The 18,400-nt window shown below is 37.8% G+C and overlaps 1 protein-coding gene across 1 annotated transcript in view; it reads right to left on the bottom strand.

The window, feature by feature from the left end:
- LOC115216607 (piwi-like protein 1) overlaps positions 1–18,400 on the bottom strand; it is a 47,062-nt gene that overhangs the window by 20,640 nt on the left and 8,022 nt on the right. Inside the window, exons 3-12 of the mRNA XM_029786082.2 lie at positions 16,531–16,615; positions 15,190–15,274; positions 13,905–14,081; positions 12,254–12,449; positions 10,249–10,367; positions 8,197–8,277; positions 6,979–7,092; positions 5,286–5,477; positions 3,080–3,161; positions 2,009–2,107 (exon numbers count right to left, since the gene is read on the bottom strand). Of these exons, the coding sequence (XP_029641942.1) occupies positions 2,009–2,107; positions 3,080–3,161; positions 5,286–5,477; positions 6,979–7,092; positions 8,197–8,277; positions 10,249–10,367; positions 12,254–12,449; positions 13,905–14,081; positions 15,190–15,274; positions 16,531–16,615 (1,230 nt within the window). The remainder of the gene's footprint in view (positions 1–2,008; positions 2,108–3,079; positions 3,162–5,285; positions 5,478–6,978; positions 7,093–8,196; positions 8,278–10,248; positions 10,368–12,253; positions 12,450–13,904; positions 14,082–15,189; positions 15,275–16,530; positions 16,616–18,400) is intronic.

Raw genomic sequence — 18,400 nt, 5'->3', positions numbered from 1 at the left:
CATGCTGGCATGCGTTGGACAGTTTGACTGAGGCCTGGCAAGCCAGAAGGCTGCACCAGGCTCCAGTCTGATCTGGCAAAGTTTCTATAGTTGGATGCCCTTCGTAAAGCCCACCACTCCGAGAGTGAGGTGGATGCTTTTATGTGCCACCAAGGGCCAGTCAGGTGGTTCTGGCAACGACCACGCTCAAATGTTTCTCACATGCCACCGGCACGGGAGCCAATCCGTGGCCCTGGCAACGATCACACTCGGATGTGCTTTTAACGTTCCACTGTCATGAATGGCAATCAGGCGGTACTGTCAATGGCCTTGTCAGTGATTTTGACTTAGATTTCACTTGCCTCAATAGATCTTCACAAGCAAAGTTTATTGTCCAATGAATGAGGGGTACTCATAAGTGGGCTAGTTACACCCCACGCTCAGATGTGCTTTTAACATTCCACTGGCACAAGTGCCACTCAAGCAGTATTGTCATCAGCCAACCCAGAAATTGTGTTATAGAAGATGAATTTTGAATAGATTTATGGAAGAATTTATTTGTTAGTCAGATAAATGAAACTATAAACAACAATGAAAGGAAATATATACAAAACTGTATCAGCTAGAATAAGAATATTGTTATCAAAATATTCAAAATTAAATGATACAGTAGCTTTGAGAATTAAGTTACTCAACATCTATCTAAATGATCACTCAAGTGTTTAAACCTATCTATTACTTCCTAAGTTTATTCAATCGGTGACAGGACAGCATTTCTGGTGATGGTGCCATTATAAAGTGTACTGAATGTACTTGAATGTAAAATGATGATAAATTATAGTTTTATAGTTTTCATAGTTACTGCAAAAATTGTCATAATTCATCCAATGTTTTATTGAGAAGTTAGAGCAGTGGTTTTCAACCAGGTTCCATATGGCCCTTGGGGTTCATATAAGATTTTATTGTTAACATTTATGAGCAATAAATTACTTTTACCCACTCCTACAATACACAAAATACTAATAATATTCATTTATAAAAATGCAGCAGATATTTGTTGAGATTGCCCATTATTATTTACTTGTTTCAGTCATTGGATTGTGGCCATACTGGAGCACCACCTTCAAGGATCTAGTTGAACAAAACTCTAGTACTCATTTTTTGTAAGTCTGGTACTTATTTTATCGCTCTCTGTTGTCGGATTGCTATGTTACAGGGATGTTACAGAATTGTTTTATATACATCAAATGGCTATGGAGGTCCAGTGGAGTAAAAGAGGAATCAAAGGGATCAATAGGAGAAAAAATGATTGAGAATCACTGAGTTGGATGCCATGTATATGTAGCAAGGACAGAAGCAGAAAATAAAAGGTTTACAAATGTTCTGTGACAAGAGGATCAAAAGCTTGGGATATTCTGTATTGCAAAAACACGTGTGTTGTGCAAATCAGGATATTATTGCATACAGCGGCGAACTGGCAGAAACGTTAGCACACCTGGCTAAATGCCTAGCGGTATTTCATCTGCCATTACGTTCTGAGTTCAAATTCTGCCGATGTCGACTTTGCCTTTCATCCTTTCGGGATTGATAAATTAAATAACAGTTACGCACTGAGGTCGCTGTAATTGACTTAATCCCTTTGTCTGTCCTTGTTTGTACCTCTATGTTTAGCTCCTTGTGGGCAATAAAGAAATAAGGATATTACTGAGTAGTGTAAAAGGAGTGATGTTTCATTGAAAAATGAAGTGCAACCTTCAAATGACAATGTAAAAAAAATACTAAAACATGTTTGGAACTGTCTTGCATGCATCATCATCATGCTGAAATTATCAACATAGAGTAAGTTATTGAAGAAATGTAATTTTCTTCAATATACAACCACATACTATTTCTAATAACATATTGAACTATGTACATATTTCTAGTGAAATTTTTGATAATCAAAATATCAGATTTCAATTATCATTTTTCATGTAAATTGCATATCTGAATAAATTGACTTTTTTTTTAAAACCAACATTTAACTTACTTTCATGACCCTGAAGTCAGACCGCATGTCATCAGTTAAACCTGTCATATAACAGAACTCTGGGATAAGACAGATTAATTCACTCTTTACAGGACTATCCTGGAAAAAAATAAGAGAAATATTCCATGAATAAAATGCAATAAAATATTATAATTTAAAACTGAAGTTGTGTAGTTATTCAGATTATGAACATTACTAGTGATTTTAGCACAAAGTTTCAATAAGTCCAATGTTCTTGATTTGCTCCACATGAACCTGGAAGAAGCAGATATTGGTTGGTACTCTTTTACTTGTTTCAGTCATTTGACTGTAGCCATGCTGGAGCACCACATTTAGTCGAGCAACTTGACCTCAAGACTTATCCTTTTTAAGCCTAGTACTTATTCTATGGGTCTCTTTTGCTGAACCACTAAGTTACGGGGACGTAAACATACCAGCATCGGTTGTTAAGTGATGTTGGTGGGAAACAAACACTCACACACAAATATCTATACGACAGGCTTCTTTCAGTTTCCTTCTACCAAATTCACCCACAAGGCTTTGGTTGATCAGAGGCTATAGTTAAAAAAAAAAACTTGCCCAAGGTGCCACGCACTGGGACTGAACTATTATTTACTTGCTTCAGTCATTGGATTGTGGCCATGTTGGAGCACCACTTTCAAGGATCTAGTTGAACAAAACTCTAGTACTTATTTTTGTAAGTCTGGCACTTATTTTATCACTTTCTTTTGTCGGATTGCTATGTTACAGGAATGTAAACAAAACAATACTGTCAAGTAGTGGGAAGGGATAAACACACACATGCATGTATATAAGCACGTAAAAAGCACCATTCGAACATGGCCAATGCCAGTGCCACTTTGACTAGCTTCTGTCCTGGTGGCACATAAAAAGCACCCACTACACTCTCGGAGTGGTTGGTGTTCTTATAAGTCAGAACAAACTCCTGTGTTTTTCTAAGCAATTTTCAAAATATCTACCCCTGGATCCACACTGATACCTATTTCCCTCAACAACAGCAGTTATTTCAATGAAAGCCTGCTTAAAGGATGTCTGAAGAGTAACACTTACCCCATGTTGTAAAGCTTTTCTCTTTGGTTTATGTATGAGAAGTGGCTGGTTTGTGTCACTAATTTCTCGGTTGTACTGCTTTCTGAAAATTTACAATAATTGTAGTCTGGTAAGTGGATGTGTCACAAATACAGGTATACCCAAAACATAATTAATATACTGTAAGATTAAGATGGGGACTGGCACAATCATTACCGTGACAGGTAAATCAATGACAGCACATTTTAAAAAATTTGTCATTTATTCTATTGGTCTCTTTTTGTCAAACCACAAATTATGGGGAGATAAAACCCAATATTGGTTGTCAGCAGTGGTGGGGGCAAACATACACACAAACACATATTGAATCGACCCATAAATAATGCAGTTTTTTTTAATACCTTTATTTTTCAAAAAGATAAACAAAGTTCTTTTTTAATCTAAAATATATTCTCCATTATTTTCTACAATGCTCTTCCATCTATCTGGTAGACTTGCAAGGCCCCTCTTCCAAAATTCGCTTGTCCATAATGAAAAATAATCCTCTAGTCCAAATGATTTTGGAAACAACAGAATAAATGATAATCGGATGGGGCAGTGTCCAGCGAATATGGTCGATGGGTGGGGCATTGTTTCCCATTCACTGTATGTGGCCGAGCATAATCCTGATGGAAAAACACCTTTCGTCTTGAAACCAAAGATGGTCATTTTCCTTCTAGTACTGACTTGCAGTAGATTTTTGTTATCGTTTGGTTTGAGTTTAAAAGTTCAAAGTGGACTAAACCTTTCATATCCTACCATACAGATAACACCTACGTAGGTGAAGACCTTCTTTAGCCTAGAGTACCTGTGTTTCTCCTTTGCCTACCCAGTCTTCAGCGCTTGACATTTTAATAGAGAACGCATTTCTTGTCACCAGTTATTATTTGAGACACAACAACAAAGAAGAGCATGCACACATTAACTCTCTGCATGCAATTAGACTAAGAAAGTTAATGAGGAACCCACTGACCCAATTTGCTGATTTTTCCGATGACACACAGGTGTCAATGAATGGTTGAATGACCAAATCCAAGCTTCTCTGCTTGTTCCTCAGCCGTTACAATGGGATTTTGTTTCATGAGGCTGTGCAGGACATCCTTGTCGAGCTCTACAGATATTCCAGGATGAAGCTCGTCTTCTAGGCCGTAGCTTCCGGCTCAGAATTTCCAGATCCACCATTGACACTGGCTTACGCTTACTGTCCGATCCCCATATACTGCATTAATATACCTCACACTCTCCATTGCCTTGTTGCCTTTATTGAACTCATAATGCAAAATATGCCCCTCTGTCACTTCCATTAAAGCTTTGAAAAAATAACTGTTAAAATCAAACTGCACTCTTCAAAACTTGCATTAAGAATAAGTGCCAAGGTAAAATTACAACCGGCTTTTAAAGCAATTTGATGCAGGTTGTTTATCCTGTCCCTCTTCGACTTTTGGTTCATGCAATTGAAAAAACTGCATTATTTATGGGATGATCTAATATATATATATATATATATATATATATATATATATATATATATATATATATATATATATATACTTGTATAATATGTGGATATCAACGCAAGCTAATCTAATAGACCACATTGTGATCTAATACAGAGTCCCATGGCGTTAGGAAGGGCATCCAGCTGTAGAAACAGCCAGATCAGATTGGAGCCTGGTGCAGCCATCTGGTTCGCCAGTCCCCAGTCAAATCGTCCAACCCATGCTAGCATGGAAAGCGAATGTTAAACGATGATGATGATGATGCAGGTGTAATCCCGGAGATCCAATCAATGAGATTATTTTATGAGGAGTACATAATCCATAAATAGTTAGGAAATGAATGTATTTATTTAACCAATTGTCATCCAAAGAATTAAAACTGTTTTGCACACTTAATCATGTAATAACAATTTCAGTGTATAATAAATTATGTTTACATGTCTGCACTGATATGCATACAACACATTATAGAGTACAATCATGTACTGGTGTTACCAAGATGTTCTGGTAACCTAGCTCTCTTTATCTGCATTGATTTGTGAGCAATATTAGTGCAGGCATGTAACCACTTAACAATGGCAGACTGAACAGATTGGAGAGAATGGGTCACGGTGAACCATAAAATAAGTATGACCAGATGATGATAACATCTCTATCAACAGAGAAGAAAAAAGACGTTCAGTAATTACCTGTAATACTCTATAAAAGAAATGCTTTCTTTTGAACCTGAAGAAACGAATTTGTTGTTTGGACTCATATCCCATGCAATATCATCAACTCTATATGTCTTGTTGTTATAGCGGGTAAGCACCACTGACCCAACTATTGTTCGCATGGCATTGTCTCTGAAACGAGCAGCATCTTGTCGCACCAAAGAAACCCTAGAACAAAAGAAAAAGAAATCGAACATTTATGTAGACTAATACACAATTTTTTATTCAGAAGAGTTAAAAAACATGAATTCAGTCAAATTCTCTCAGCCAACCGAACACCTGACAATGATCACCACTTTAGTATTCTAGAGAGAGAGAGAGAGAGAGAGAGAGAGAGAGATAGATAGTAGATAGATAGATGATTGATAGACAGATAGATGAGGTAGAGGGGTGGGGTCTTTTCAATTTGGAATGTTTTTTACTATTGTATAGCTAAGGACATGAGATATGAGTTCAAGGATGGTGAATATAATGAAAACAGGATGGAGTGCAGTCGTCACTAAAATGATAGTATTCAGTATGCTGGTAACAGCAATTTCTGTCAAAGAGACATGGCTTAAAATTGTACATCATCTCCATCTTTTCCTCACATATCCACTCTTTCTCACTCTTATTATTACTCCCACTACCACCATCAACACTACTTTTCCCACCATCATCAACTTTCCCTAAATTTCTTTTTTCTCTCTCTCTGTCTTCACCACTGCCCTCACTATCTCTATGCCTACTATTACTCTCACCCCATCATGAGGAATAGGAGTGTCATTGAATAGTGAGAGAGGAGATTCTAATTGTGACACACTGACACACAGAAATTAGTTTTCGCATTTATTATACACACACAAACTTATGTAACAGACACACTAACAGGGTAAATTAAACTATTTCTCCATTGGCTGAAAAAAATTAGCAGTTTTAATCGATTTTTGAACATTAGTACTATTACAGGAACACAAAACAACCAAAGCCAACATTGATAATTATATATAATGACAATGTTGACTTTCTGTCTCTACACTGAAGATTTCTCAATCTGCTTTCTTTATTATAAAACTGTCTATTAATCAGTCAATCAAATCAATACTTGCCCAATGTTGAAGAAAAAGATTTCTTCTAGTTCTCAATAGCTTTCAGTTTAGGAGTTTCCAATCTCCAATTTTTGTCAAAGCTATCAAATTTATCTCTACATCTTGTTCATTGGTGTCCCGTTTCACTTATGGTCTCTCAGAGTCCCAGTTTGTCAGATTTCTCATTCATTTGCTGCACTCATCTTCTGGGTGTGTACAGCCCAATTCCATTTCAACAATTTTATAAATTTCTCATTCTATATACACTACTAAACATGCTATATGCACTTCTCAATCTATATACACTCCTCAAACAATATAATGAACTACTAACCCGCACTTCCTTTCACACTCAACTGAATCCATTTCAGTGGGCTGTATTCAGCTACATGAACAGACTACCAGCAAAACTAATCAAATCACACCAAATCATATTTTTACCATGGGTCCTTTCATTTTCTCACTGCAAGTCTATTAAATATATTTATGTATTCATAATGATAAACTTATTTCAACTAAGAAAATTAGTTTTAGTATAACGAATGTCTACTTTCCAGTATTTTTATCATGGACATAGAACATACAAGACAATAAGGACTTACAATACATCAAGAACTGTCTCTTTGCGGAGCACTTTATGAGAAGCATCTGCCATTAACAGGAGACCACCTTCGTGTTCTTTGATCGCAGTAATATAACCAGGCCAAATTTCTAATCTGAACAAAGAAATAAAACATCAATTTTAGTATTTATGCAATTAAGATTAATTCAGAGAATAACAATGATACGTCTTTGCTTACAGATAAAATAGAGCATTTACACAGAAGTACATGTGACCCTGATTCAGTTTGTCCCAATCTCATCATTTAACATCCATCTTCCATGCTGGCAATGATAAGCTACAAGAGCACTTAGAGAGTGCAAAACTTCCGCCAAGGCAACACCAACGTTCTCTCAACAATTAGCCAGAGAGGATTTTTAAAATGGGAATATCTGAAATAAACTCAACTGTTCTCTCAAACGAGAGTACTAAAAATGAACCAGGCCACTCTCAAAAATTAAGTAAAAAAAAAAAAAAAAGAAAAGTAATCCAGAATCCTTGTCCAGTACTAGATCGATCCCAATGGTAGTCATGGAATATAAAGGTGGTTGAAAAAGTTTAATAACATTAATATATAGTTTATCCTTATCTAAAGCAAGCCAAAGTTAACAAATTCACCATTCAAATTAGTTACAGCCTAAAGAGAGATAACTGAGAAAGACTTGAAAGTTAACATAAGATCATAATCATCTAAAGCACTGCTTCCCAAACTATCTGATGTGGCATTCTGGCAGTTTTTATTTTTCCAATGTGCCAGGGACCAGTAATATATCGTAGTAACATTAATTTATACCGAAAACAATGTATAGAATGAATATTATAAAAGTTGACAAATTTTTTTATCTTATATTAATTTGGTAAACAAATAATACAATATTACATAAGCATTTTGTTTCTTTTCTGGAACCTCGCTGCGTACCGGCAGCTGATGGCTCGTAGACCGGCCCACATCCGTGGATCACCACTTTGAATAGCACTGATGTAAAGTAAATGTAACAAATAATCCAGAATCCTTGTACAGTACCGGATCAATCCCCAAATCTAATCAGTTCGTGCCAGTCACAAGGTTAAACATCCCTGAAAGTTTCATCCAAATCCATCCAGCAGCTCTTGAGATATCTTGTCCATGGAGAAACAAACACAACTGAAAACAATACCTCTGCCTTCACTAAGACTGAGGTAATTAGTCAATTTACTTATGTTATGATAGATTACTTACTTATGTTGTGGTACAGAAGTTGGTGTGTTTGGGTTGTAGTAGTAGCGCCCAACTTGCTTCATTTGCAGTATACTCATCACACTGTGAGAACAAGGAACAGAGGTTAAGATGTGAGAAACGATTCAATAAATACAAAGACATACATATAAGGAGATATAACAAACCGCAGTGATTGAGAGGACAGCAAACCATTACAATTTAGTTTCCCTACACACAGGACCTTGCATTAAAAAAAAAAAAGTAGGGGTTTGTAAAGAGAGAGAAACTGCAACAAGTGTTTAGAAATTAGAGAAATTTGTATAACATCTAAATATTATATCTACCCTGGGTGGTTAAATTTGTCGAAGATAGTCTCCATAGTTTCATTTTTTAATATACAGTAAGCACTCACCATATCGTGCTTCATCTATCGCACCCTCAGTACATTTTTCTGGCTAATATATGTAAATTTATATCGCAGACTCCTCAGTATATCACAAGTTTCTGCAGCCAATAGGTATTTATATTTATTTAGATTTTAATTATTTCTGTAGTAAAATAAGCATTTTCATGCCTATAAGTTAATAAATAAAAATACAGTGCAGTACTGCACTGTGTAACACATTAATTAAAATATATTAAGAGAAAACACGTAGTGTACCGTAGATGAGTAAACAAAAAGTTGCACATACTGTATGGTAAACAAAACTTGGATGGCGAGTGTGTGGTGTTTTCTATTTATAATAGAATATATGCAAATTATAAAAATAATAATAAAATATATACAGTACAGTACTGTTTCTAATTCGCGGATTTTCACATATTGCAGGTGGAATGTAACACCTGTGATAGTCAAGGGATTACTGTACAGAACAAAGATAATCTTTCAGCCACCACCTACTCTCTTTCTCAACATACCTTCTCTTCAATATCATTTTACATACTCAAGCTATTTTGCCTCTCCAAATTTTCATGTCATAAGGCCAGCTTATTTGCAACAGGGCATTTGGGATTAAATTACAATTATTCTAAAATATATTGTTATTGTCATTTATGTATATCCCCACCAACGCTACTTGACAACTGGCATTGGTTTGCTTATGCTACTGTATCTTAGCAGTTTGACAAAAGAAATTGATAGGCTACCAAGCTTAAAAATAATTTGTTCAACTAAACGCTTCATGGTGGGAGGATCTGACAACCTGGGCAGAACAAGTACCATAAGGTATTTTTGTTTGCTACATCAATGTATTGGCAATTTTCTCACTGACATGTATAGCTTTCATGTGTATAATATATTAATATATATTCGTACAGAAAAAAGCAGAACATGTGATCCTTCTCAGAAAATTATTTTCCCTGATAAAGGAGGTGGTGTCCTACAATGACTGTAAATATCTTTTATATGACAGGACAACTGAACCCCAGAAATGGCCGAAGAATTATTAACTGGATTAGTAATACCCAAACTTCTTATCCTATAGACTGGTAACTTTTTTATGACTTCGTTTTATAATCTCTATATACAGGGGTTGGACAAAATAATGGAAACACCTTAAAATTTCAAACAAATTTATTTTAATATGGAGTAGGACCGCCTATGGCAGTAACTACAGCTTGAATTCTACAAGGCATGGACTCCTACAAAGTTCGAATTGTTTCCAAAGGAATTTTTGTCTATTCTTCAGCTAAAAACAGTCTCCAGTTCTTGTAGTAATGATGGTGGAGGATATCGACTCCTTACTTGTTTTTCTAAAATGCACCACAAATGTTCGATAATATTGAGATCTGGGGACTGTGGTGGCTAGATAAGACATTCACCTTCACTAGAATGTTCCTCGTGCTATTCAGTAACAACTTTAGCTGTGTGAATTGGTGCATTATCATCCTGAAAGATTGTGTTTCCCTCCGGAAACAGTTCCACAACCATAGGATGAATTTGATCAGATGAAATGCCCCTACAGAACTCATCAATGAAATTAATACATAGCTTCTAGCTAGGTTAAGTATTTAACAAGCGAAACTGTTAGACACAAAAATTATTTCTATGATAGTTACAAACACTTCACTCACCGACGGAACATGATATTGTATAACGGTATACAACATTCAGATTTCAAGACTTTAACCAGTTTGATAGTGAGGGTAATTTTCTCTCCATCAGACAGACGTGTTGATGTCAACACTGTTTCCTAGAAAAAAAGGGAAATGAAAATTATGTAAACAAATTCAAGAAACAACAAAATATTTAAATTAATTCATGGCTTACAAGGAAGATGTGTAATTTTTCAAGTTGACTACACAATATTCATCCTGTACTGGTACCACATAAAAAGCACCCAGGACACACTGTAAAGTGATTGGCATTAAGAAGAGCATCCATGTAGAAGCCATGACAAAGCAGGCAACTGGAGCTCAATACAGCTCCTATCAAACCATCTAACCCAGGCCAGCATGGAAAACAAACATTAAATGATGATGCTGATCATCATCATGTTTTAAACCATCAAGAAAAAATGAGGCTAATGGTGTGTGTAAATATATATCCCTCCACGTTCTAACTGTGTGTGCACCAATAGCATACACATGTATGAATGCATGTGCCAATAGCATTCATTTGAATCTTGCTCTCTCTCTTGCACTTTTGCCATCCCTTTTCCACAGCAAGACAGATTTTTTACACTACAGGAATCTATCATTAGCATGGTCCCTGGTCACATGCATACACACTTTGGGATATAGTGTGATCCGTAGCAGCTCATTTTAACATCAATTGTTGCAGAGGATTCGCTGACCAACTCGCCACCGATTATCAGGGGTATATGTAGCCTGGGTTTGAAGTGGGTGGTATATATATACAAATTAACCCTAACAGGTGTTACTATTCTGGGTCAGAATAAACATGAGAACAATAGTAGCTAAGAGTTGGTTCCACGTTCCTCAAAACCATGGAACCCCCTGCACCAAGATACAGTTTAAAGATACAGTTTAAAGTCTTATCCAGGACAGCCAACTGGTGCCTAGGATACTACAAGGCGGCAAGCTGGCAGAAACGTTAGCACACCGGGCGAAATGCTTAGCGGTATTTCGTCTGAGTTCAAATTCCACCAAGGTCGACAAATTAAGTACCAGTTGTGCACTGGGGTCGATGTAATCAACTTAATCCCTTTGTCTGTCCTTGTTTGTCCCCTCCATGTTTAACCTCTTGTGGGCAGTAAAGAAATATAGGATACTTTAAGCGGTGTCCACTCTGTTACAAGTGAATGTGTGTCACCCAGCGATTAGGGTGTTGTAGTCACAATCACAAGAGTGAGGTTTTGATTCTCGGACTGGGCAGTGCACTGTATTGTTGAGCATGGTGCTCCAGTTCACTCAGCTGTGAGTAACCCTGCAACAGACTGGTAACCTGTTCGGGGAGGAATGTTATGATCTCAGTCAGTTATGTCATGGAAACTAATGTAACTGGCCCTAATAGCTTTAGAATAAGGGATTGATGATTATGATGATGATGAATCTTGCAAGTGATCAGGCCAAATCTCCATTTTAAGAATACCTTTCTTCTGCCTTCCACCAGTCTCCAAGGCCCTGTAAATGACCATAGATACTGCCTTCCTTCTAGACAAAAAAAAAGGCCAAGTTATGAACTCACAGTGAACATGTATCACATTCTTATTGACATGGCTGAGTGGTTAAGAAGCTCACTTTGCAACCACATGGTTTCAGATTCAATCCTACTGTTTGGCACCTTGAACAAATGTCTTCTATAGCCCCAGGCCAAACAATGCCTTGTGAAGGAATCAGTTAAATGGAAACGGTGTAGATGCTTATGTGTATGTGCCTGTGTTTGTCACACACATAACCATATTTGACAACCCATGTTGGTTTATTTACATCACTGTAACATTGTGGTTCAACAAAAGAGAATGATAGAATAAGTATCAGACTCAAAAAAAAAGAAAGAAAACAAAAGCATAAATACTGAGTGGTGATTTGTTTGTCTAAAACCTTTCAAGGTAATGCTCCAACATGGTCAGTGTCCAATACTGAAACAAGTTAAAAAATAAAAGATACTACTCACTTGATTTGGTAACTTAATTGGAAGGTAAAGTATTGCGCCATCAAAAGCTCGAGTTTTGCCTGTTACATCAACATGTTCATACAACATCTTGTAGCGAACACTTTTGCTGTCGATTTCAGGGTTAAATGACACATGATACTGGAACACTCCTTCATTTCTAGTCTTAATTCTTATATAATTAGCAGACAGTGGTATCCTGTAAAGATATGATATCAATGTCATAACAGAAGACAATTGTAACAACAGTAAAAGATTCACATTTAAAACAATAATTCATTGTTGATTCAATACACCTCTAGCTTTTAATTAATCACCTGTAATATCTTAAATGTAAAAACAAGCAGATATGAAATGATGAATTTCATTATCATCATTGTTTTAATGTCCAGTTTTCAATGCTTACATGGGTCAGACAGAACTTAAGGGGAATTTTTTTATAGCTGGATGCCCTTCCAGTCACCAACCCTCACCTGTTTCTGAGTAAGGTAATATTATCCCTTGACAAGACATTTTTTCATAGAAAATTCCATATCCATACTCAATGAGTTTGGATATGGAATTTAAAAGAAAAGGCATTTTCATTTCACAATGCTTAGCTATAGCTGGAGCCAGGTATTAATAGGTATTATTGCGAAGAGTGACATGACTTGATTCAAGGACAACCACTGTGCTAAGGTGCTATGGTAACATGACAGTCAGCAGCGGTGGTATCATCATCATCATCAAGTGTCCATTTCCCATGCTGCCATAGGTTGGACAGTTTGACAGCATGTGGCAAGGCCAGGAGCTGCACCAGGTTCCATAGTCTGTTTTGGCTTAACTTATTTCTTTATTGCCCACAAGGGGCTATACATAGAGGGGATAAACAAGGACAGACAAAGGGATTAAGTCGATTACATTGACCCCAGTGAGTAACTGGTACTTAATTCATCGACCTCGACAGGATGAAAGGCAAAGTCAACCTTGGTGGAATTTGAACTCAGAATGTAATGGCAGATGAAAATACCGCTAAGCATTTCGCCCGGCGTGCAGTATTTCTTCTGCCGTTACGTTCTGAGTTCAAATTCTGCTGAGGTCGACTTTGCCTTTCATCCTTTCAAGGTCGATAGATTAAGTACCAGTTACGCACTGGGACAGCCAAACACTTGACAGAGTGTACTGGGTGATTTTTCCGTGGCAACATTATCTTATGTGGCACCATCATCAGTACTTTTTACATGGCACCATTACCAGTGCATTTTATGTGGCACCATCACCAGTGCTTTTTACATGGAACCATTACCTGTGTTTTTTATGTGGCACCATCATCAGTACTTTTTACATGGCACCATTACTGGTGCATTTTATGTGGCACCATCACCAGTGCTTTTTACATGGAACCATTACCTGTGTTTTTTATGTTGCCCCATCACCAGTGCTCTTTACGTGGCACCATTACCAGTGTTTTTTATGGGGCACCAGCACCGACAGGATTACCGGTAACTTGCAAGAGAAGCACCCCGTCAACTGGGAGTGGGGTGGTATTGGGGGAGGGGGGCTTTATGCAAGTTGAGAGATTTAAGGTACAGTCGGAGGGGGGGGGGCAGGTACAGGTATCTTGCTGTATATCTATTTTTAAAAAATCAGAATGAAAAATACTTGCAACACTTACTTTTTACCATTGGTGCCTCGATGTGATTCAGAATGGTCGTTCTTTGAAGAATAGAGGTCTTCAACTGAAACACTGCTTTGTTTTGAGAGATCTTGCGAGTTATTTTTACCAACAGCTGGAGCATTTGATGGCAAAGAGGAATCCAAAGTTCTTTCACTGGGTTGCTTTTTGGCAGCACTAAATGGAAACAAAAAAAAGTAAAAGATGATCATCTTACTTGAGACATCCTAATAGTAAAATCACCTGTCACATAGTTATCATTTAAGATATCACTGGGTTTTAGCACTATCTTCTAAGATACTACACCATACAGCAGTACTAGACAACTAATGCCCTGATAGCTACAATCATTCAGAGACACAAGGGGTGACAAAGAGGTATCCATACTCCCCAAAATTCCTGTACTCCTGAGTTGGATCTTCACCACCAGCTGCAGCTAAATGTCTTAGCCAGAACATGCACATTAACATACTAAAACTGCTATCGTATCATACTGGCTACAACATATATACTGATGGTCTAGGGAAACAGGAAGAAATAATCTTCAATATAAAAAAATACAAGTCAAACTACTATTAAGTATTAACCACATGCATTTTCCATAGTAAATGTGATTGCTTATTTTTAAAATGACATTGTAGGGTAGGTGTGAGAGGCCAGATCTGGCTGATTTGAAGATAAAACAAGTAGGGCATTTTGGCCAAACATCATCACCATCATCATCGTTTAATGTCCGCTTTCCAAGTTAGCATGGGTTGGACAATTTGACTTGAGGACTGGCAAACCAGATGGCTGCACCAGGATCCAATCTTATCTGGCAGAGTTTCTACAGCTGGATGCCCTTCCTAGCACCACCCACTCCAAGAGTGTAGTGGGTGCTTTTATGTGCCAGTCAGGCAGTACTGGCAATGGCCATGCTCAAGTGGTGTTTTTTACATGCCACCTGCACAGGAGCCTGTGCAGCAACACTGGCAACAACCTCACTCAAATGTTTTTCACATGCCAGTAACATGGCACTGGTAATGATCACGTTTGAATGGTGCTTTTTATGTGCCACCAGCACGGAAGCCAGTCAGCTGCTCTGGCAAAAATCACGCTCGGATGGTGTTCTTAGCACTCCACATGCATGGGTGCCAAATGACATTGTAGAGTAGGTGTGAGAGGCCTCATCTGGCTGATTTGTAGATAAAACAAGTAGGACATTTTGGCCAAATATGGCTGGTTTAAATGCAAAAGGGTTAAAGCAGTGTTCCTAGAAAAAACATAAAATAAATATTTAACTTACTTAGTCAAAGCCTGCATTGCTGCCAATCCACGACCTATGGACACAGTAGTAGGCAAGAGAGGTTCTGGAAGTGGACTCTCAGAATCTGAAAATACATAAAACGATGTTAGGAAACAACACGGTTTCAACAAAAATCTCTCAATTGAATGTTAAGTGACTACTTGTTTTACTATACCGCATGGATGGCATCTGAAGTTAAAGCAACATCATTCATCACAGATATAAGAGTTTGTTTTTCATGCTGCAACAGTCTCAACCTATGGTTCTTAAGCAAGGTCCATATAAGACTTTTTTTTTGATGTTCACACAAGCAAAATAGTAAATTGAGGGTCCATGGAAAGATTTTGGTGTAGATGAGTTTATTCCAAGAAACAGCTAGATTTCTTTCTCTAGACACAGGAGTGGCTGTGTGGTAAGTAGCTTGCTTATCAACCACATGTTTCCGGGTTCATTCCCACTGCGTGGTACCTTGGGCAAGTCGATTTGCATGGTTAGTGCTCCAATATGGCTGCAGCCAAATTAATAAAACAAGAATATATATAATTAAGATTCAGTTGACTTAGGGACTTAAGTTGAAGCACCAAGTCAATGTGGTAAGTAGCTTGCTTACCAACCACATGGTTCCGGGTTTATTCCCACAGCGTGGCACCTTGGGCAAGTGTCTTCTACTATAGCCTAGGGCCGACCAAAGCTTTGTTAGAGGATTTTGTAGATGGAAATTGAAAGAAGCCCGTCGTATATATGTATACATACATGTATGTGTGTGTATATGTTTGTGTGTCTGCGTTTGCACCCCCAACATCGCTTGACAACCAATGGTGGTGTGTTTATGCCCCTGTAACTTAGCAGTTCGGCAAAAGAACCGATAAAATAAGTACTAGGATAACAACGAATAAGTCCTGGGGTTGATTTGCTCAACTAAAAGGCAGTGCTCCAGCATGGCTGCAGTCAATTTAAATGCTGGGCTGTCCTCAGCTGCACAAATAAATAATTAGAATTTCAATTTTAATCCAACTGATTAAAATTCTATTTATTTATTTGTGCAGCTGAGGATGGCCCAGCATTTAAATTGATGTAATGATTGCATTGTTCAATTAAATGGAGCCACTTGAAATGGTCGTACTGCATCACTTCTTTATATCGTGTTACTTATATATATATATATATATATAGCACATCATTTCTTATGCACAACTCATAGGGGCTGGCCCTCATACAAAAATACATGCTTAAATTTTATATTATAACAAAATGAAGAGAAAAGACCACCTATATTCTATACATCATAACTTGGCCTAATAATAATAATAATACAAAACTTAAGAAAAAGCCTGAACATACCTGACTGTTCTTTCATTGTACAGGCTTCCATTGCCCGTGTTAAGGCAAGGCCACGTCCAAAACGGGATAATTCAGCAGATTTTTGCTGGAAATAGCAAAGATTTACTACATCAAGAAACAATTCTTTTGTAAGAGAGAATACATCAGGTGAAAGGTAATAATGGTGTAAAGAGAGTTAAAGAAGCAACATATATTGAGAATCATATGATGGAAGGGAAGAACAAAGACAGAAAAAGCAAAGATGGAAAGCAGACTAAAGGAGAGGAGGAATCATTTGCTACAAATCGAGACCAAATTATGTATGCAGATGCAAGCATGGCTGTGTAGTTAGACTTGTTCCCCAACCACATGGCAACAACTGACTTTTACTATAGCCCCAGCCCGACCAAGGCCTTGTGAGTGGGTTTGATAGATGGAAACTGGAAGAAGCCAACCATATATTTATGGTGTGTGTGTACATATATATATATATATATATATATAAATAAGTACCTTTCCTTCATTGGAGGCTAAACTCTGCTTGCGAAGACCTGTTGAGGCAAGTGAAATTGAAATCAAATTAAATGACTGGCATCCGTGCTTGTGGAGCGCTAAGAGCACCATCCGAATGTGATCGTTGCCAGAGCAGATAACTGGCTTCCGTGCCGGTAGCACGTAAGAAGTACCATTCGAGCATGATCATTACCAGCGTCGCCTTACTGGCACTTGTGCTGGTGGCACATGAAAAAACAGTCGAGTGAGGTTGTTGCCAGTGCTGGTGGCACGTAAAAAACACCATTTGAGCGTGGCTATTGCCAGCACCGCCTGACTGGCCCTCGTGCCGGTGGCACATAAAAGCACCCACTACACTCTCGGAGTGGTTGGCACTAGGAAGGGCATCCCGCTGTAGAAACTCTGCCAGAAAAGATTGGAGCCTGGTGCAGCCATCTGGTTCGCCAGTCCTCAGTCAAATCATCCAATCCATGCTAGCATGGAAAGTGGACGTTAAACGATGATGATGATGATAAGATTATATAAATGACAAGGGAACAAGAAATTAATTAATTAAAGCTGTTTCTGCTATAGGATACAATGCACTCATAGTCCAGTGCTTGTGTATCACCTTATAGCTTCATTGGAGCTTCAAAAGGGGCCCGGGCATTGCTATGTGGTTTGAAGTTTGTTTCCTAACTACAAGGTTCCCCGTTCATTTCCTCTGCATGGTACCTTGGGCAAGTGTCTTCTACAGTAGCCCCAGACCAAGCAAAGCCTTGTGAGTAGATTTTGTAGACAGAAACTGAAAGAAGCCTGTCATATGTGTGTGTGTCTGTGTGTTTGTATTTGCCCCCAACCATTGCTTAACAATCAATGTTGGTGTTTACATCCCAGTAACTTAGCAGTTTGCCAAAAGAAGCCAACAGAATAAAAATTCTTCAAAGCAGTGCCCCAGCATGGCCAGTCTAATGACTGGAACAAATAAACAATGAAGTACAACTTTTGGGAGCATATCATTTATATATATATATATATATATATATATATATGGCTGTGTGGTAAGTAGCTTGCTTACCAACTACATGGTCCTGGGTTCAGCTCCACAGCATGGCACCTTGGGAAAAGTGTCTTCCACTATAGCCTTGAGTGGATTTGGTAGGTGGTAACTGAAAGAAACCTGTTGTGTATATATATATATATATATGTTTGCCCCCCACACACACACAGTTTGACAACCAATGTTGGCATGTTTACGTCCCTGTAACTTAGCAGTTCAGCAAAAAGGCATCGATAGACTAAGTGCTAAGCCTACAAAGAATATGTCCTGAGGTTGATTTGCTCAACTAAAGGCAGTGACCTAGCATGGCCTCAAATGACTGAAACCAGTAAAAAAATA

Source organism: Octopus sinensis, linkage group LG10 (genome assembly GCF_006345805.1).
Source record: "Octopus sinensis linkage group LG10, ASM634580v1, whole genome shotgun sequence".
NCBI lineage: Eukaryota > Metazoa > Mollusca > Cephalopoda > Octopoda > Octopodidae > Octopus > Octopus sinensis.
The sequence above is the reverse complement of the archived record's forward strand: the minus strand, read 5'-3'. Positions and strand labels throughout refer to the sequence as shown.